A 20,272-nucleotide genomic window follows, 5' to 3' on the forward strand; every position below is an offset into this window, starting at 1 on the left:
CTGGTTCCTGGTTCCTGGTCCCTGGTTCCTGGTTCCTGGTTCCTGGTCCCTGGTTCCTGGTCCCTGGTTTCTGGTTCCTGGTGTTGCAGGCTCTGACGTTGGCGTGACACAAAGAACACGCGTGTTCACGTTGTGACTGATGTGTTTGTTTCCTCAGAGCCGAACAACGAGAGTCCTCTGAACACGACGGCTGCGGAGCTGTGGGCCGATCAGGAAGGTGAGACGTGATGATGATGATGATGATGATGATGTTCCAGCATTATGTCACGTATGTTCAGATCCACACGTGTGTTCGTATCAACAAGCTGAAAAGTTTCAGTCGATTCTTCAAATGAATGATTTCAGTTTAACTTTGTGAAGTTGATGGTTGGATAAACTGGTTTCTATCAGCTCTGATAGATCTGACTGCAGCATCGTTATTGATCACAGGATCAAATCTGTTGATTAAATATATCTGAACATGTTTCATGTCTTTCAGCCTTCAGAGCTCATCTACACTCGACGTTCCAGAAGTGAAGCTGCTCGTCTTTTTATTCTGTTTGTCTTCTGTGTTTGTATAATATTTTTATGTTTGTTACCTCGCTGTGTTAATAAATTTCTTAATCCAACATCATCGCTGACTGACTTCTTCTGCAGCAACAAACATTCACACGGTCGTTAAACACCGTCATTATAATGTGACGATTTCAAGGGTTGAAAAGTGTTTGAAACTGTAATTAATTACTTTAATATTAAATTACTGTCAGTGACACAACTTGAAACTTGAAAAAAATTTCCCTATAAATTTATCTCCTGTTGTGTGTGTGTGTGTGTGTGTGTGTGTGTGTATGTATGTATTATTTATTTATTTATTTATATATATATATATATATATATATATATATATATATATATATATATAAAAAAATATTACATGCATACAAACAGGAAGCCAATGCAGCGAAGCTAAAATGGGAGAAATGTGATCTCTTTTTCTAGTTTTAGTCAGAACACGTGCAGCTGCATTCTGGACCAGCTGGAGAGTCTTTAGAGACTTGTTAGAGCAGCCTGATAATAAGGAATTGCAATAATCCAGCCTAGAAGTAACAAATGCGTGAACTAGTTTTTCTGCATCTTTTAGGGACAGGATGTGATTTTTGTGATATTACGTAAGTGAAAAAAGGCAGTCCTTGAGATTTGATTTATGTGGGAGTTAAAGGACATATCCTGATCAAAGATAACTCCCAGATTCCTTACGGTGGTGCTGGAGGCCAGGGTAATGCCATCCAGAGTAGCTTTATCATTAGATAATGTGTTTCTAAGGTGTTTAGGGCCAAACACAATAACTTCAGTTTAGTTGCAGAAAATTGCAGGTCATCCAGGTCTTTATGTCCTTAAGCCATGTTTGGAGTTTATTTAACTGATTGGTTTCATCAGGCTTCACTGATAAATATAATTGGGTATCATCTGCATAACAATGAACATTTATGGAGTGTTTCCTAATAATATTACCTAAAGGAAGCATATACAAGGTGAATAGAATTGGTCCAAGTACAGAACCTTGTGGAACTCCGTGTCTAACTTTGGCCTTCATGGAGGATTCATCATTAACATGTACAAACTGATGCAGTCAGGAGGTCATTAGTGACTTTCACCAGTGCTGTCTCTGTGCTATGATGCCTCTAAATCCTGACTGAAAATCCTCAAATAAACTATTGTTATGTAGAAAGTCACATAACTGATTAGAGACTGCTTTCTCAAGGATCTTAGAGAGAAATGGAAGGTTAGATATAGGTCTATAATTGGCTAAAACACCTGAATCAAGAGTAGGCTTCTTAAGAAGAGGTTTAATTACAGCTACTTTAAAGGACTGTGGTACATACCCTGTTACTAAAGACAGATTGATCATATCTAGTAAAGAAGTGCTCACTAAGGGTAAGGCTTCCTTAAGCAGCCTAGTTGGGATGGGGTCTAAGAGACAGGTTGATGGTTTAGCTGAACAAATCATTGAAGTTAGTTCAGACAAGTCTACTGGAGACAAACAGTCCAAACATATGTCAGGATTTACAGCTGTTTCTAAGGTTCCTGTGTTTGGGGAGAGAACGGTGCCTGTTGAGGGCAGGAGATGGTTAATTTTGTCTCTAATAGTTAGAATTTTATCATTAAAGAAACTCATAAAGTCGTTACTACTGAGAGCTATAGGAATACATGGATCAGTAGAGTTATGACTCTTTGTCAGCCAAAGTGCTGAAAAGGAATTAATTAATTAATTGTTTACTTTGGATTTATGTGGTTTTGGGGACAGACACAGTCTCTATGTGGTTTTGGGTGGGTAACTGCTCTAATGGAAGCGCAGAGAAGCGTGTAGGACTGCAGCTCTGCTTCCTGGTCTCAGCTCTGGGTTGTCATGGTTTTGGTCTACTAATAAACTCAGCCATATTTCTGGATATGAGAGCAGCTCCATCCAGAGTGGGATGTATGCCGTGTCTCCTAATCAGACCAGGTCTTCCCCAGAAAGTCTGCCAGTTATCTATGAAGCCACATCGTTTGCTGGACGCCACCTCGACAGCCAGCGGTTGAATGATGACATGCGGCTATACATGACATCACTGGTCAGATCAGGCAGCGGTCCAGAGGAAACTACAGAGTCCAACATTGTCTTTGCAGATGTTCACACCGACTCAGCATTGATTCTAGTGACCTCTGATTGGTGTAATCAGGAGTCGTTCCCGCCGACATGAATAACAATCGTTCCATATTTACGTTTATTCTTAGCCAGCAGTTTTAAATGTGATTCAGTGTCGCCCGCTCTGGCCCCAGGAATACATTTAACTATGGCTGCTGGTGTCGCTAACTTCACGTTTCTGACTATGGAGCTGCCAATAATCAGAGCTGGTTTCTCAGCAGGTGTTTTACTGAGGGGGGAGAACCAGTTAGAAACCTGAACTGGTTGGTGGTGAACCATGGGCTTCTGATTAGGGCTATGCTTCCTTCAGGGGGAGCGAGAGAGCTCAGGCTCTATGAATGGGCAGGTAAACACACTGATCCAGCCAATCAGCAGGGGGCGTTGGTGCTCCTGGACAGGAGGAAGTGATCAGAGCAGCTGTCGGTGTGAGGAGTCTCTGTCTCCAGCAGCCGTTGGATGATGGGAGGACTGGTGAACTGGAGAAAGATGCTGTGACCTGTTCACATAGACAGTCTCACAGAGTCTGTTTCTGCAGGAAACTGTTTGAACCACACAGATATCCTGCTGATTATGTGTTTCAGCTGTTTATGTTCAGTAAATGTCTGCCGGCAGTCAGCTGGCCGAGACTGACGACGGACTGTTGTGAACAAGTGTGAGAGGAACAGAAGTGACTCTACAGCTGACGCATCGCTCTGGGTTCCGCCATATTTCTCTTTTGGTCGTTGCCATGGCAACGCACGTCCATGAATTTAGGGGGCAGAGCTCCTGAAGGAGCAGAAGGTGTATTTGTTTGGGTGTTTAGTTCAAATGTCAACAGTCTTTCTCCAGAATGACTGATTCTACCATTAATGGTCATGTTTTTATGCGTCATTAATATGCAAATGTATGCAAATTTGAACAGATTCATTTGCATAAATCTACACATAATTCTGCACAGTTTGATATAAGAACGTTATGTGTCAGTTTAATGGTTTTCAAGTTACAGACGGGCAAAGAAACTTATGTAATAATAATAATAATAATAATAATAATAATAATAATCGACTGTGAGAGGATCTTTATTCAACTTCAGCCTGTAAAACTATATGAACACATTTACATTCAGGTGACTTTTCTCTTGAATATTATTCTTTTTTCAGAATAAAATGACTTTTTGAATATTATTGTAAAATTGCAACTACATCCCATAATATAACTTTAATTCTCACAATGATTTTTTAACTTTTAATTCAAAATATTTCATCTTCTTTTTAAATGTGAAACATATTTCCTCTCATAGCAGCTGAACGGGTGTGTTCACGCAGTGATGTCACGCTCTGAGCCGTGACTCCGCCCTCCTCCTCTACCCAACACAGCTGAGTCCACAGCACGGCGGCGGACAGCAGGCGGCCATCTTGCTGTTGGAAACAACCTCAACCTCCATCAGGTCCTCCAGACTGTCGTCCAGCTCGGCCAGCTCGCCGTGAGCTTCTGCCCACGCCGGCTGCGTCGCCTCCACTGACCAGAACGCCACCGGAACCTGCAGAACACCGACAAGTTTAACAGAAACACAGTAAGATGCACTCTCCCACGTACAAGACCCTCTCCCACGTACAAGACCCTCCCCCACGTACAAGACCCTCCACACAGGTAGAAGACCCTCCCCCACGTACAAGACCCTCTCCACGTACAAGACCCTCTCCCACGTACAAGACCCTCCACACAGGTAGAAGACCCTCCCCCACGTACAAGACCCTCTCCCACGTACAAGACCCTCTCCCACGTACAAGACCCTCCGCACAGGTACAAGACCCCCCCTACAGGTAAAAGACCTTCCCCCATGTACAAGACCCTCCACACAGGTACAAGACCCTCCCCACAGGTAAAAGACCCTCCACACAGGTAGAAGACCCTCCCCCACGTACAAGACCCTCTCCCACGTACAAGACCCTCTCCCACGTACAAGACCCTCCGCACAGGTACAAGACCCCCCCTACAGGTAAAAGACCTTCCCCCATGTACAAGACCCTCCACACAGGTACAAGACCCTCCCCACAGGTAAAAGACCCTCCACACAGGTAAAAGACCCTTCCCCATGTACAAGACCCTCTCCCACGTACAAGACCCTCTCCCACGTACAAGACCCTCCCCCACGTACAAGACCCTCTCCCACGTACAAGACCCTCCCCCACGTACAAGACCCTCTCCCACGTACAAGACCCTCCCCCACGTACAAGACCCTCCACACAGGTAGAAGACCCTCCCCCACGTACAAGACCCTCTCCACGTACAAGACCCTCTCCCACGTACAAGACCCTCTCCCACGTACAAGACCCTCCGCACATACCAGACCCTCCTCCATGTACAAGACCCTCTCCACGTACAAGACCCTCCCCCACGTACAAGACCCTCCCCCACGTACAAGACCCTCCGCACATACCAGACCCTCCCCCATGTACAAGATCCTCCCCACGTACAAGACCCTCCCCCACGTACAAGACCCTCCACACATACCAGACCCTCTCCCACGTACAAGACCCTCTCCACGCACAAGACCCTCCCCCACGTACAAGACCCTCCACACATACCAGACCCTCCCCCATGTACAAGACCCTCCCCCACGTACAAGACCCTCTCCACGTACAAGACCCTCCCCCACGTACAAGACCCTCCACACAGGTACAAGACCCTCCCCCATGTACAAGACCCTCCGCACAAGTACAAGACCCCCTCTACAGGTAAAAGACCCTCCCCCACGTACAAGACCCTCCCCATGTACAAGACCCTCCCCCACATTCAAGACCCTCCCCACAGGTACAAGACCCTCCACACAAGTACAAGACCCCCCCTACAGGTAAAAGACCCTCCCCCACGTACAAGACCCTCCCCCATGTACAAGACCCTCCCCCACATTCAAGACCCTCCCCCCATGTACAAGACCCTCCACACAGGTACAAGACCCTCCCCACAGGTAAAAGACCCTTCCCCAGGTACAAGACCCTCCACACAGGTACAAGACCCTCCACACAGGTAAAAGACCCTTCCCCATGTACAAGACCCTCCCCACAGGTAAAAGACCCTTCCCCATGTACAAGACCCTCCACACAGGTACAAGACCCTCCACACAGGTAGAGGACCCTCCTCCAGGTACAAGACCCTCCTCACAGGCACTCCCCGGGTCTGCAGATGGAACCATGTCATGTTCCATAGGTTCTAAACAGAAAGTGTTCCTTCTCTGGTTCGTACCCTCAGCTGCATCTCGCTCAGCATGGCCTCCAGTCCTGCAATGTGATTGGTCAGATCAGGGCTCAACTCCTCCTCTAAGGTGAGCCAAGGCACCTGGACTGAAGCCACCCGAGCTGCCACGCCCACCACGCCATCAATACATCCTGGATTGAAGACGAGACACACAGGTGACGGTTAGACAGGTGGGGGTTAGACAGGTGGGGGTTAGACACGTGGAGGTTAGACAGGTGGGGGTTAGACAGGTGGAGGTTAGACAGGTGGGCGTTAGACACATGGAGGTTAGACAGGTGGAGGTTAGACAGGTGGGGGTTAGACACATGGAGGTTAGACAGGTGGGGGTTAGACAGGTGGAGGTTAGACAGGTGGAGGTTAGACGGGTGGGGGTTAGACAGGTGGGGGTTAGACAGGTGGGGGTTAGACACATGAAGGTTAGACACATGGAGGTTAGACAGGTGGGGGTTAGACAGGTGGGGGTTAGACACATGGAGGTTAGACAGGTGACGGTTAGACAGGTGGGGGTTAGACAGGTGGGGGTTAGACACATGGAGGTTAGACAGGTGACGGTTAGACAGGTGGGGGTTAGACAGGTGGGGGTTAGACACATGGAGGTTAGACAGGTGGAGGTTAGACAGGTGGGGGTTAGACACATGGAGGTTAGACAGGTGGGGGTTAGACAGGTGGGGGTTAGACAGGTGGAGGTTAGACAGGTGGAGGTTAGACGGGTGGGGGTTAGACACATGGAGGTTAGACAGGTGGAGGTTAGACAGGTGGGGGTTAGACGGGTGGGGGTTAGACACATGGAGGTTAGACAGGTGGAGGTTAGACAGGTGGAGGTTAGACGGGTGGGGGTTAGACACATGGAGGTTAGACAGGTGGAGGTTAGACAGGTGGGGGTTAGACACATGGAGGTTAGACACATGGAGGTTAGACAGGTGGGGGTTAGACAGGTGGGGGTTAGACACATGGAGGTTAGACAGGTGGGGGTTAGACACATGGAGGTTAGACAGGTGGAGGTTAGACAGGTGGGGGTTAGACAGGTGGGGGTTAGACACATGGAGGTTAGACACATGGAGGTTAGACAGGTGGGGGTTAGACAGGTGGGGGTTAGACACATGGAGGTTAGACAGGTGGAGGTTAGACAGGTGGAGGTTAGACGGGTGGAGGTTAGACACATGGAGGTTAGACAGGTGGAGGTTAGACGGGTGGAGGTTAGACAGGTGGAGGTTAGACAGGTGGGGGTTAGACAGGTGGGGGTTAAACAGGTGGAGGTTAGACAGGTGGGGGTTAGACACATGGAGGTTAGACAGGTGGGGGTTAGACAGGTGGGGGTTAGACACATGGAGGTTAGACAGGTGGGGGTTAGACAGGTGGGGGTTAGACAGGTGGGGGTTAGACAGGTGTGGTTGACCAGCTGACCTGTGTTGACAAGTGAATGTCTGTCGTAGCGCTGAGTCAGAGGGAACTGTCCAATCACATCGCTGGTCTTACGGAGGTCAGACAGGAAGTTTTCTAATGCAGACAGGAAGAGAACCCACAACCGCTCCGACATCTGTCTATCCTCCACACCTGAGGGGGCGGAGTCACAGTCTGCCAGTAGACGCACCAGACGCCGGGACAGACCTGCAGACACACAGTTACAGTTATTACATATATACAGTAAACTGATATCTGTGTTTGTTGTTGTTTATTTGTTGTTTGTTTGTTTGCTTGTCTGTTGTTTCTGTGATTGTTCTCGTACCGCTGCAGATTCGATGTGCGAGCGCTCTCGTCTCATCCATCTCATCTCGCAGGAAGCTGCAGTCAGCCGAGCTGCCGAGTGACACCGCCAGCTGCTGAAAACAGGAAGTAACCTTGCTGAGAGCTTCCTGGGCGCGCTCACACTCACTCTGCTGTCGCCGCCGTGCCGCCAGTTCATCCACTGAACGCCGCCACCGACTCATGATGTCATCACTCACCTGTGGGGCGGAGGCCATGTTTAAGTTTGAGAATTGTCACAATAATGTCATGCCTCATATTAGCTTCAGATAAACGTTTAAATACGTTTTTGCACAGGAGGACCATGGATTTCGTTCCCCATCACTCATATTACGATGCTGGACGCACTGCGGTAAATGTGTTGTGTCATTTCCTTTCATTTCTACCAGTTAATTTTGCTATATTCGTCATTACTGTGGATAATTATCCACTGTACATTTAAACTTACGCTAGTTCTGCTCAAACATTCTTAGTGCCCTCCTTCTTTTCTCACTAATCCCAGCAGTTAGCTTAGCAGCTAACTTAGCTTAGCAGTTAGCGATGGCGTCTCCCTCTCTCTCTTGTGCTTAAACATTAGATCTCTGTCATCTAAAGCTGTATTAGTAAACGAGTTAATCTCAGATCATCATATTGATTGATTGTCTTACTGAAACCTGGCTGTGTCATGAAGAACATGTCAGTCTAAATGAATCCAGTCCTCCCAGTCATATTAATACTCACATTCCTCCAGACACTGGCCGAGGAGGAGGAGTCACAGCCTAATTATCAACTCTAGACCTGAACTTCATTATAACTCATTAGAAAGTCTGTGTCTCTTAGACCCCATCCCAACTAGGCTGCTTAAGGAAGTCTTACCCTTAGTGAGCACTTCTTTACTAGATATGATCAATCTGTCTTTAGTAACAGGCTATGTACCACAGTCCTTTAAAGTAGCTGTAATTAAACCTCTTCTTAAGAAGCCTACTCTTGATTCAGGTGTTTTAGCCAATTATAGACCTATATCTAACCTTCCATTTCTCTCTAAGATCCTTGAGAAAGCAGTCTCTAATCAGTTATGTGACTTTCTACATAACAATAGTTTATTTGAGGATTTTCAGTCAGGATTTAGAGGCATCATAGCACAGAGACAGCACTGGTGAAAGTCACTAATGACCTCCTAACTGCATCAGTTTGTACATGTTAATGATGAATCCTCCATGAAGGCAAAAGTTAGACACGGAGTTCCACAAGGTTCTGTACTTGGACCAATTCTATTCACCTTGTATATGCTTCCTTTAGGTAATATTATTAGGAAACACTCCATAAATGTTCATTGTTACACAGATGATACCCAATTATATTTATCAGTGAAGCCAGATGAACCCAATCAGTTAAACAAACTCCAAACATGCCTTAACGACATAAAGACCTGGATGACCTGCAATTTTCTGCTACTAAACTCAGAATAAACTGAAGTTATTGTGTTTGGCCCTAAACACCTTAGAAACACATTATCTAATGATAAAGCTACTCTGGATGGCATTACCCTGGCCTCCAGCACCACCGTAAGGAATCTGGGAGTTATCTTTGATCAGGATATGTCCTTTAACTCCCACATAAATCAAATCTCAAGGACTGCCTTTTTTCACTTACGTAATATCACAAAAATCACATCCTGTCCCTAAAAGATGCAGAAAAACTAGTTCACGCATTTGTTACTTCTAGGCTGGATTATTGCAATTCCTTATTATCAGGCTGCCCTAACAAGTCTCTAAAGACTCTCCAGCTGGTCCAGAACGCAGCTGCACGTGTTCTGACTAAAACTAGAAAAAGAGACCACATTTCTCCCATTTTAGCTTCGCTGCATTGGCTTCCTGTAAAATCTAGAATAGAATTTAAAATCCTTCTCCTAACTTACAAAGTCCTTAATGGTCAGGCACCATCATATCTTGAAGAGCTCATAGTACCGTATTATCCCACTAGAACACTGTGCTCCCAGTATGCAGGCTTACTGGTGGTTCCTACAGTGTTTAAAAGTAGAATGGGAGGCAGAGCCTTCAGCTATCAGGCTGCTCTCCTGTGGAACCATCTTCCAGATTGGGTCTGGGGTGCAGACACCCTCTCTATGTTTAAGAGTAGGCTTAAAACTTTCCTTTTTGATAAAGCTTATAGTTAGGGCCGACCAGGCTCGCCTTGGATCAGCCCTTAGTTATGCTGCTATAGGCCTAGACTGCTGGGGGACTTCCCATGATGCACTGAGCTCCTCTCTCCTCCTCCTCCTCTCCATCTGTATGTATTCATGTAACATCAATGCATGTTACTAACTTTAGCTGTGGACTGACTGCTGCCCAGCGTGACGCCCACTGCTGCTGCTGCTGCTGTTATTATTAGTCATATTTCTAACATTATTATTGTTGTTATTGTTATTATTATTGTTATTGTGATTCTCTGTATCTCCCTCCTTCTTTCTTTCTCAACCCAACCGGTCGAGGCAGATGGCGCCACCTAGAGTCTGGTTCTGCTTGAGGTTTTTCCTGCTGATGGAGGAACGTTGGGTCTCTGTAGATTAAAGACTTCAGTCTAGATGCTCTATGTGAAAAGAGCCCTGATATAACTCCTGTTGGGATTTGACGCTACATAAATAAAATTGAATTGAACTGAACTTACATTGTAAGGTCATTATGAAGGATCTTCTAATGGTCAGTATGAACAGAAGGAATGATTACAGCAAGAAAAACATGTTTCAATGTTCATTTGGGCTTCTGACAGTTGCTCTAAATCTTTATCTACATCAACATCTCTCTTCTGAACCTCTTAAAGACGTTCAATCAACTAATGAAGCAGATATAAAGGCGCTCGTGTGTTTTCCTCTTAAATGTTCACATTCACTTAAAATATGAATCCATGAATGAGTTTCAGGTTATTATATTTATTTCCATATTTGTCATATTTCCAGGTTTTCAGTGTTTGAGTATTTAACAGGTTTAAACATTCATGGAATAAATTAAGAGCTTTTATCAGACGTTCGGCACGTTTTAAAATAATTTAAAGAATAACATTAAAGATGATTCATAACTTAAAAGAGCCTTCGTTTTTAAATGAAGGTAAACATTCAGGGTTCCTTTCACATTTGGAGTTAATTATTTGATAAATTACTGAACTATAAGTTGTCAGGAGACAAAAACAAAAAATAACGTACAGTGAAAGCAATTTGATCTATAAAACATTTGATTAATTCTCCAAAAATGAAAACGTATAGACCCTTAATGAAGGTTGGGTTATTAATCAGACATAATAAACATTCCTGTGACTCTGGCTGAAACATTTAACACAAATAGTCTGTGAATAAAGAAGAAAAGTAGTTGGCGGTCCTACCTGCTGACAATCATCCAGCTTCTTCTTCTTCTGCAGTGGAGGACCTGCAGAGGCAGTTCTTCTTCTGCTCTCGAGGGATCGTCAGTGTTTTTAATTAACGCTGGGAGGCCAGCTGAGCCCAGATCCTCAGGAGACTGTTTACTTCTCCCTCAGTTCTGCCTGGCAGGCAAAATGCTCTGTCACGGGTTCTCCCAGTTTCACCACACCTGTCCAGGTAGACTGCAACATGTCCGGGTTATTTATAGAAGTATCTGAGGTCACCTGTTGTTGAAGACATCAGACGTAACATTAAGTCCACTTCAGATCGATGATTTGCAACGAGACTGGATGCAACTTGCAAAAGAATCCCAAGACATCCGATCGTAAAGATCTAAAACTTGGTCATTGACATCAGAGCAACACACACAGATGCAGATGACTGTTTCCATAGCAACCACACACATTTATTTAGGTGGATTAACTAGATTTCTGTTTGTTTTTCATAGCCTACAAGCTACATTACTATCTATGAACAGATAAAATGTTACCACCGTCTGGCTGGTGGCCGGTGTTTTGTTTGTTAACGTTAGCTAACTTAACTCACAACATTAGCTTAATGTAAATGAAAAAGAACAAGACAAACCCAAGACGCTCACAGTCGAGCAAAGGGTGTTGTTTTTGTTTATTTTATTGGAGTGCGTTTTGGAGCCACGATCGTAAAGTGAAATCCACCATGTTTCTGTACGAGCCTGTGCTGTTTCCTGATTGGCTGAAGAGAGGTAGCTATGTCCTTGCGTTCTAAAACTGCACTTGGCGGTAGATCTTTTGACACTCCGGGCAACAGCTTCAGACACTCTGCAACTAACCAGCTCACACTGCTGCCAATCATTGATCTGAACAAGGCTTTAGAGGAGCTCATTAGCATCGTTATGCAACACTTCAGTCAGTAGAATCAGTCCACAGGTGTCAACAGGTGTCCACAGGTGTCAAAAGTAGTGTCCACAGGTGTCAACAGGTGTCAACAGGTGTTCACAGGTGTTCACGGGTGTCAACAGGTGTCCACAGGTGTCCACAGGTGTTCACAGGTGTTCACGGGTGTCAACAGGTGTTCACGGGTGTCAACAGGTGTTCACAGGTGTCCACAGGTGTTCACAGGTGTCAACAGGTGTCCACAGGTGTCAAAAGTAGTGTCCACAGGTGTCAACAGGTGTCAACAGGTGTTCACAGGTGTTCACGGGTGTCAACAGGTGTCCACAGGTGTCCACAGGTGTCAACAGGTGTCAACAGGTGTCAACAGGTGTTCACGGGTGTTCACGGGTGTCCACGGGTGTCCACAGGTGTCAACAGGTGTCAACAGGTGTTCACAGGTGTTCACAGGTGTCAACAGGTGTCAACAAGTGTTCACAGGTGTTCACAGGTGTCAACAGGTGTCCACAGGTGTCAACAGGTGTTCACAGGTGTCCACAGGTGTTCACAGGTGTCAACAGGTGTCCACAGGTGTCAAAAGTAGTGTCCACAGGTGTCAACAGGTGTCCACAGGTGTCCACAGGTGTCAACAGGTGTTCACAGGTGTTCACAGGTGTCAACAGGTGTCAACAAGTGTTCACAGGTGTCCACAGGTGTCAACAGGTGTTCACAGGTGTCCACAGGTGTTCACAGGTGTCAACAGGTGTCCACAGGTGTCAAAAGTAGTGTCCACAGGTGTCCACAGGTGTCAACAGGTGTCCACAGGTGTCCACAGGTGTCTACAGGTGTTCACAGGTGTCCACAGGTGTCCACAGGTGTCAACAGGTGTTCACGGGTGTTCACGGGTGTCAACAGGTGTCAACAGGTGTCAACAGGTGTCCACAGGTGTCCACAGGTGTCAACAGGTGTCAACAGGTGTTCACAGGTGTTCACAGGTGTCAACAGGTGTCAACAAGTGTTCACAGGTGTCAACAGGTGTCCACAGGTGTCAACAGGTGTTCACAGGTGTCCACAGGTGTTCACAGGTGTCAACAGGTGTCCACAGGTGTCAAAAGTAGTGTCCACAGGTGTCAACAGGTGTCAACAGGTGTTCACGGGTGTTCACGGGTGTCAACAGGTGTCCACAGGTGTCCACAGGTGTCAACAGGTGTTCACAGGTGTTCACGGGTGTCTACAGGTGTTCACAGGTGTCCACAGGTGTCCACAGGTGTCAACAGGTGTCAACAGGTGTTCACAGGTGTTCACAGGTGTCAACAGGTGTCCACAGGTGTCCACGGGTGTTCACAGGTGTTCACAGGTGTCAACAGGTGTCAACAGGTGTTCACAGGTGTCAACAGGTGTTCACGGGTGTTCACGGGTGTTCACAGGTGTTCACAGGTGTTCACGGGTGTTCACGGGTGTCCACGGGTGTTCACAGGTGTTCACAGGTGTTCATGGGTGTCCACAGGTGTCAACAGGTGTCAACATCATATGCGGTATATTTGGTATATGCAGCATATGTGGTATATGTAGTATATGCAGTATATGCAGTATATGTAGTATATGCAGTATATGTAGTATATGTAGTATATGCAGTATATGCAGTATATGTAGTATATGCAGTATATGCAGTATATGTAGTATATGCAGTATATGTAGTATATGCAGTATATATAGTATATGTAGTATATGCAGTATATGCAGTATATGTAGTTTATGCAGTATGTGCAGTATATGCAGTATATGTAGTATATGCAGTATATGTAGTATATGCAGTATATGCAGTATATGTAGTTTATGCAGTATGTGCAGTATATGCAGTATATGTAGTATATGCAGTATATGTAGTATATGCGATTCCTGTCAGGTCTGTGCGCCACGGTGCTCTCCAAGGTGCTGATCCTTCAGCGGGGAGCAGCTAGCGAGCTGTCCTGAGTGCTCTCTTTCTCCCACTGGCAACTACTGTTCCAGGTAGCCAATAGCCATAGTCTAATGACTGTTTTCACCTGTTTCCCAGCATATATACGCTTTCTGTTAGTATGTTCTGGTTGCTGAATCTTGAAATCTGCTTTCATATGTGAGTAACTATCACAGAAGAGTTATCTTTTGTTCTTAGTTCTCTTTGTTATTTTCTGCGCCGTAGTTTGATGGTTGTACTTATTTAGATAGCATTGTTGTGTTTTTTTTGTTTTGCCAAGAAAATAAATCTCTTGACACATTTTTTCATTTTCCTGCCTCTCATTTGCACTTACGTGCTCACTGCATTCTGACAGTATTAGCACCATTTTTTGTTTTTGCTAATTACCTCATTTATCCTGATTTTAGTGCTATGAAAATATAAAAGGCACTGGATATGGTAAAAAATAAATGAAATATTCTTTTGCTTTAGCATAAATAATAAAGTCTATATGATTGAGACCTGGGCTGTCATGTCCTTGTTGCGAGTCAGGAAAACCAACATGTTGACCTCATGTGGTTTCAGAGAGGATCCAAGAGGGGTTACAATGTTCCCAGAGGCACTAAAAACCATCTCTGATTGTGTCCACATGGCACAAATGCACATGTACCTGCAGGAAACCTTCTGTGGTGGATCTGCGTTGGAGTCTGTGGGCCCCTCCTGTAGGTAGCGTGAGTTCAGCGTATGCTCAAGCTCTCTTAGGATTGGACGAGTGGGTGGTTGTCAGTGCTCCGTCCGTCCTGCATTCCCAGCGTCTCTTCGATGAATGCGTATTCTGTCTCCTCCCTGCCATCGATATCTAGGATCCAGCGGGCAGGTCTTTGCCAAAAGTTCTTGTTTTGTGTCAGAGTCTGCTCTCCCCCTCACCTGTTGCTGTGGGAATCATCCAATCATTCAGTCTCACTCTCTGCTCTGCCACACCCCTCATTAGTTCAACCACCTTCACCTGGCGCTCCCACCTGCTCATCATCTGCAATCAGCCAGTATATAAGCTGCCTCGGCCCACTCCCTCCTTGTCAGATTGTCTATGCTACTATGCTAAGTCATCTTGCTTTCTTCACTGGACTGCCTTCCTGGTTTCTGATCAGCTTGTCTTTGACCATCGCTCCTCGTCTCTGCCCCGGTAAACCCACCAGCCTTCTGTCCCTGACTCTGAGTTCTGCCTGCCTGTTCCCTGGTCTTTGTCCGCTGTGGGAGTGGAAGATCCGGTGGAGTCATACTCATTAGAACTGTGTTTCTCTGGTTATACCAGTGTCATTTGTGCTGCTATTGGGTCCATCCTATACCCGTTACAGTTTTGTACTTCTCCTCAAGAACACTGCACATGTTTCGCTCGATGTTCGATGTCAAGGCGGCGTCCTCGCCTGATGGTTTCAGAACATCTCCAGTCAGGAGTTTCAGGACGGGTTTGACTGATGTGATGGTAACATCGTTCTCACCAGACAGCAGATCCATAAACTCAGCTGCAGGTTTCACGCCGCGTTCACAGACTCAGGAACGGCGACGTCCTGCCAGCTGGGAATGAGATGCTGGTGTCGCCGGTCATCCAAAACTCTTCTGATCGCTGGGAGACTGTCCACCATTTCCTGTCTGGTGCCCCAGTCCTGCACTGGGTTTTCGCCATTAAATGATTGAACTGAAATTAGCATATAGCCTATCTATTTTGTAATTAACAAAATAACACTATGGGCTACATTTTAAATTATCATTTGTTTCAATACATTTTTATTAAATGAAAAAATACATTTAAATGATCCCAGCAAGCAAAGCTCACAGGCTTTAATAACAATATATTGAAACAAATAATACTTGAACTGCTATTACATGTTTTATGAGGCCTATGCTGATGAATTTGAATGTAGCCTAAATGACAAGTATTTTATTGAGCATGAACTGCAATTTGGTCATTAATAAACTTGCCTATAATAAACCTAATGGTCTAACGTTTGTAGCTTACCAGTATGAGGCTGTTCTTACCAGTATGAGGCTGTTCTTACCAGTATGAGGCTGTTCTGGGGGTTTTGGAGCTCCACTTGTGCTTTGGCCAGATCTCAGCCAGCTCTGAGAGAACGAACTGGCTGAGCTGTGGAGCGTTGATCGGGCTGCGTGGTCTTCGGCGCCGCTGCGTTTGTCGCTGCTAAATGTAAACTGTGACCGAAGCAGTTCAGCCAGTTCAACTTGTTCACTGCTGCTACGATGTTTGCCCTGTTGCCCATAGCGATACAGGCCAGCTTCTTCATCAAACGCGTGGCGGAGAGACGTGTGGTTCTGGTGATTTAACAGCCCAGTCCGTGGTCAGATGATGCACCATTAGACTCATATAAGGAGTCATATTGACACTTGACTACAAATCAGTTGAAGTAGTCGACATTCTTGAGCTCGCTTTTGATCGATGCCTTTACGGTGTTGTACGTTTTCAGGACAGCAGTCACCGTGCTGAATGGAACCATATCCTCAACCAAATACTGCAAAACAGCGGCTGTGACACGTTTATGCCTTTTACCTTCACAGCTGTATTTGGCAACTCGACTAAAGGCTTCAGCCTGAGCTGGCTCTGAGAGGGGGGGCAGTTGTGCTTGGATAACTGGATGATAGGTAGATTTTGCATATTGCCTCCTTTACATTGGTTGGATCTCTCTTTTCATTGGGTTGAAAGCTGAAATGATCCCAAACAGGTGAAGTTACATTTGGTTTTGTGACCGGAGCAGCTGCCGTTGTTTCCCTCTTGAAAAACAAAGACTGAAACTCAGCAGCAGCGGATGTGAACAGACAGTTGGCAGCAGTTGTGGCAGTCGCTTGTTTATACCACAGTGTTGCAATATTGCAGTTATTGTGAAGCTCTACCCCAGAGATCATATTTGACTCTTTTATTTCATATTTCTAACCAGATATAGTAGCTATTGCGGATGAGGCCTCGGAGTCAGTCGGGTTTGTCTTAGAGGAGACCTCTGTAATAAATAATCTTCTTTTTCCTGATGCTGTAGGCAGACTAGCGCTGCCAGCATAACACCAAGCCCAGGGAGACGACACTGAAGGCTGGCAGGTGTCCAACATACAGACTGCACCGAGGTCTTCCAGGACCAACGGAGCAGGTTTAACACACGACTCCCTACGTAGTGCAGAAAACAACAGGCAGGTGGTTTGTTGGCCTGTAAGAGTTCACGAGAGCTGATTTGAATTTCAGACACTTCCTATTTTAAAACTTGCTTGGCAGCAAGGCCTCGTGGGGCTGAGGCAGGGTTCAGATTTTAAACTGAACTAGTTGGGGTGAAACTCCTATGTGTACTGAAGTAAGTGTTACATGTTAATTGAGGCTGGTGGGTCTGACACCTCATGACTGCTGTGTGCTTTAGTTGCTTCTTATATAGTTATTTTGTTGGGGTCGGGGAATTGAAATGATATGATTGTATACAACATATCTGTTTATCAGGATGTTTTTCCCTCCAGAGGCACTGATTCTCATGTACCAGACTACCCGACCCGTGAGGATATCAGTGATATTCTCAATCACAGCGTACGTGCGGCGGAGGCTGTGCGTCAGCGGGATGTGGGCCTCGAGGCCGCGGTTAAGCTCAGGAAGCTGTTTGGGCCACTTCCTGTCCTCAGCGTGATGTGTTGAGGTTCGATCTGTAGGTTCAGTGTGGGGATGACTACAGCTGTGCTGACCTGCACTTCTGCTGCAGCTGTTCATGATGACCGGCTGCTAACAAGCTGCATTTTCACATTTATATTGTACAGAGAACAAATGTGAGTTGTGTACAGATCGGGGCTGACTTTCCCAAACATGTCACAGCGTGACGCTCGTCTCCACATGATGAGATCTTTATAATGAGTTCTCTCTCTGACGTCTACATATCTGCAACATGTTGGGGAAAGTCAGCCCTTTTATTATCTGACTTCTGTTGTTTGATATTTCTATACTGGTGATGTGTTGTTTCAATGCACCTGAGGGGCACTTCAATGATGAGGACGTGTTCATAATGATGCAACTGTAATTAATGTAAACGCTGCACAGACGCTGGTTGCAAATGACTTCACACAAGCAAGATGGCAGCTCCCGAAAACGCCACTCTGGTGGCAGGAAGTGGAGATGTGTCATCCATTTTATATACAGACTGTGCTTTGAAGATGTTAGCTGCTCTGTGCAGGTTAATGCTAAGCTAGTAACAAACATTGTTAGCTGTGTAGAAATGCTGCAGTAGTACACACAGTACGCCGTAACAGTAGTATCGTCAGTTGTATCAGTTATTTATTTATTTGCAGTTTTATTTGTTTAATGATTGATTAAAGTTTCATCACAGAAAATAAACGGAGCAGAGCTCCACATGCTCCGCCCACTACAAACAAAGGAAGTGACATCAGCAGGTCAGCTGACCATCAGCGTCCTCCTCGTCATCATCACATGATTCAGATTCAAACATAAAATTAAAAGATGGAACTTTATAACTCAAAGGACACAATACTCTACTGGATAAACCAGCATCTGTTGTCTGTTAGCCTAGCTTAGCACAAAGACTGGAAACAGTGGGAAACTGTTAGCCTAGCTTAGCACAAAGACTGGAAACAGTGGGAAACTGTTAGCCTAGCTTAGCATAAAGACTGGAAACAGTGGGAAACTGTTAGCCTAGCTTAGCATAAAGACTGGAAACAGTGGGAAACTGTTAGCCTAGCTTAGCATAGTGGCTGGAAACAGTGGGAAACTGTTAGCCTAGCTTAGCATAGTGGCTGGAAACAGTGGGAAACTGTTAGCCTAGCTTAGCATTACAACTGGAAACAGTGGGAAACTGAATCATGTGACCAGAGAACGAGGTAAGATTATAAACTCACATGACACAGTTAGCGTATTTATTCCAACATGGATGACGAGTATATCTGGATGTGTCTGTCAGTCAGTAACAAGTCCTCTCTGATTGGCTAGCAGCTGTCCAATCAGCAGCACTTTGTTTTCTGTTCATCAAGCAGGAGGCCACACGGAAATAAACACGTGATGATGTCATCTCCTGGTCGTGGTGTGATTGGCTGCAGCTTCACAGAGAGAGAATGCTGGTATTCAGAGGGGGCGGGGTCAGAGTGCTGAATGAGCTCTGCTTTTATTCTGGTTAGTTGTGGTTGTGTTGCTGTTCCGCTGTTGTTCCTCTGGTTCCACTGTGGTTCTGTTGTTGTTCTGCAGCAGTTTGTGAGTCTGTTGGTCCAGCAAAAACAAACTGAAGTTAGTTTTCTGTTGTTTCTCTTTATGTTATTAAAGTTTGTCAGAACGTTTTTCAGTATCGGCGGCGGCGGCGAGTCTCCTCAGTCTCGAGTCGATCGAGTCTCTGAGCCGCCGAGTCGAGTCTACAGGTCTTGTTATTGCAGCGGTGCTGTTGTGTTGTTTTTGTCTTTATGACAGCAGTCGTCATGGCAGCGTCATAGCAGCAAGTGTTGTGTTGTTGTCATGGCAGCGTGTCATTGTTGTCATGGCAGCGAGTATCGTTGTTGTCATGGTAGCGTGTGTTGTGTCGTCGTCGTCATCACGGCAGCGCGGGTTGTCGCCTTCATGGCAGCGGGTGCCGGCGGGCGGCGAGCACCTCCATCAGCTCGTGGCAGAGACACTGACAGAAGCCGTAGAGGACGAGCAGCAGCAGCGTGGAGGGAACCAGACTGACCAGGACCACGCCCAGCCACAGCTGACCAATCATCAGCAGGTAGATCCCCAGCGGCAGAGAGCTGAAGTACACCTGTACGACACACACAGGTGAGACGTCAGTAACAGACCTAACACGAAGAGCGGCGGCGGCGGCGGCGGCGCTCAGACTCACCAGGCACAGCGCCCCCAGCAGGCAGCGCGGGAAGCTGCGAGACGTCCAGGCGCGACACTTGTGAGCCGGCAGGTTGCAGGGCAGCGAGTCCAGGCTGGGGGGGCGGTACAGGCCCACCATGTTGAGCATGCTCAGAGAGTCCGAGGACCGAGACTCCTCCGGGAGCTCCATGATGGTGATGACCAGACAGTCGGAGGAGCGATGAGACGATTCGACTCCTGAAGGACGAGATGAGACAACTTTACCTCCTCGAGACAAATAACTGCAGGGACACAATAAAAACACACACTCATCTCACCTGTCAGACTGTTGGGGCTCAGCACCACCTCCCCCTCACCTCCTCCTCCGATGACTCCTCCTCCTCCTCCGATGACTCCTCCTCCTCCTCGCCGGGCGCGGTCCTGACATGACAGGACAGCCAGGATGTGTCTGTCGTCCTCCATCAGCCACACCTGAAGAAGAAGAAGACGGGAGGTCAGTTTGTCTTCAGTCTGTCCAGCTTAGGAGGAGGAGGAAGAGGAGGAGGAGGAGGAGGAAGAGGAAGAAGAGGAAGAGGAGGAGGAGGAGTTGTAAGGAGGAGGAGGAAGAGGAGGGGGA

General features: G+C 46.3%; 3 protein-coding genes across 16 annotated transcripts in view; 1 reads left to right on the forward strand and 2 right to left on the reverse strand.

Moving 5' to 3' along the window:
- ube2c (ubiquitin-conjugating enzyme E2C) overlaps positions 1-613 on the forward strand; it is a 7,415-nt gene extending 6,802 nt beyond the window's left edge. For all 4 annotated transcript variants that reach the window (XM_042406641.1, XM_042406642.1, XM_042406643.1 and 1 more), the window contains exons 6-7: positions 158-217; positions 479-613. In XM_042406641.1, coding sequence (XP_042262575.1) covers positions 158-217; positions 479-516 — 98 coding nt within the window. In that variant the 3' untranslated portion in view covers positions 517-613. The remainder of the gene's footprint in view (positions 1-157; positions 218-478) is intronic.
- A 3,095-nt stretch (positions 614-3,708) lies between these two features.
- Positions 3,709-17,142, reverse strand: zgc:109913 (regulator of G-protein signaling 9-binding protein). Of its 6 annotated transcripts, none has more exons than XM_042401440.1 (6): positions 15,878-17,142; positions 11,000-11,260; positions 7,629-7,845; positions 7,307-7,510; positions 5,891-6,033; positions 3,709-4,184 (listed from the first exon to the last, which is right to left on the reverse strand). In XM_042401440.1, the coding sequence occupies exons 3-6, from the start codon at positions 7,828-7,830 to the stop codon at positions 4,008-4,010; spliced, it is 726 nt and encodes a 241-aa protein (XP_042257374.1). In that variant the 5' UTR covers positions 7,831-7,845; positions 11,000-11,260; positions 15,878-17,142; the 3' UTR covers positions 3,709-4,007. The 6 variants fall into 6 exon arrangements, with proteins under 6 accessions (XP_042257374.1, XP_042257390.1, XP_042257380.1 ...); XM_042401456.1 differs by having other exon boundaries at positions 11,000-11,218; positions 15,878-15,893; XM_042401446.1 differs by lacking the exon at positions 15,878-17,142 and adding an exon at positions 14,491-14,743 and having other exon boundaries at positions 11,000-11,218.
- A 1,427-nt stretch (positions 17,143-18,569) lies between these two features.
- The window catches only part of LOC121893724 (E3 ubiquitin-protein ligase RNF182), a 28,956-nt gene continuing 27,253 nt past the window's right edge, over positions 18,570-20,272 (reverse strand). For all 6 annotated transcript variants that reach the window (XM_042405695.1, XM_042405694.1, XM_042405699.1 and 3 more), the window contains 3 exons: positions 19,974-20,127; positions 19,676-19,893; positions 18,570-19,594 (listed from right to left, as the gene is read on the reverse strand). In XM_042405695.1, the coding sequence (XP_042261629.1) occupies positions 19,412-19,594; positions 19,676-19,893; positions 19,974-20,127 (555 nt within the window). In that variant the 3' untranslated portion in view covers positions 18,570-19,411. The remainder of the gene's footprint in view (positions 19,595-19,675; positions 19,894-19,973; positions 20,128-20,272) is intronic.

This window comes from Thunnus maccoyii, chromosome 3 (genome assembly GCF_910596095.1).
Source record: "Thunnus maccoyii chromosome 3, fThuMac1.1, whole genome shotgun sequence".
Lineage (NCBI taxonomy): Eukaryota > Metazoa > Chordata > Actinopteri > Scombriformes > Scombridae > Thunnus > Thunnus maccoyii.

Bases quoted from the DNA above. Each gene is read 5' to 3' on its own strand.
- zgc:109913 (XM_042401440.1), bottom strand. From the start codon at position 7,830: ATGAGTCGGTGGCGGCGTTCAGTGGATGAACTGGCGGCACGGCGGCGA. The intron at 7,511-7,628 runs GTACGAGAACAA...GTGTGTCTGCAG, and splicing joins CGCACATCGAATCTGCAGCG to GTCTGTCCCGGCGTCTGGTG. The intron at 6,034-7,306 runs GTCAGCTGGTCA...TCTTCAATCCAG, and splicing joins ACATTCACTTGTCAACACAG to GATGTATTGATGGCGTGGTG.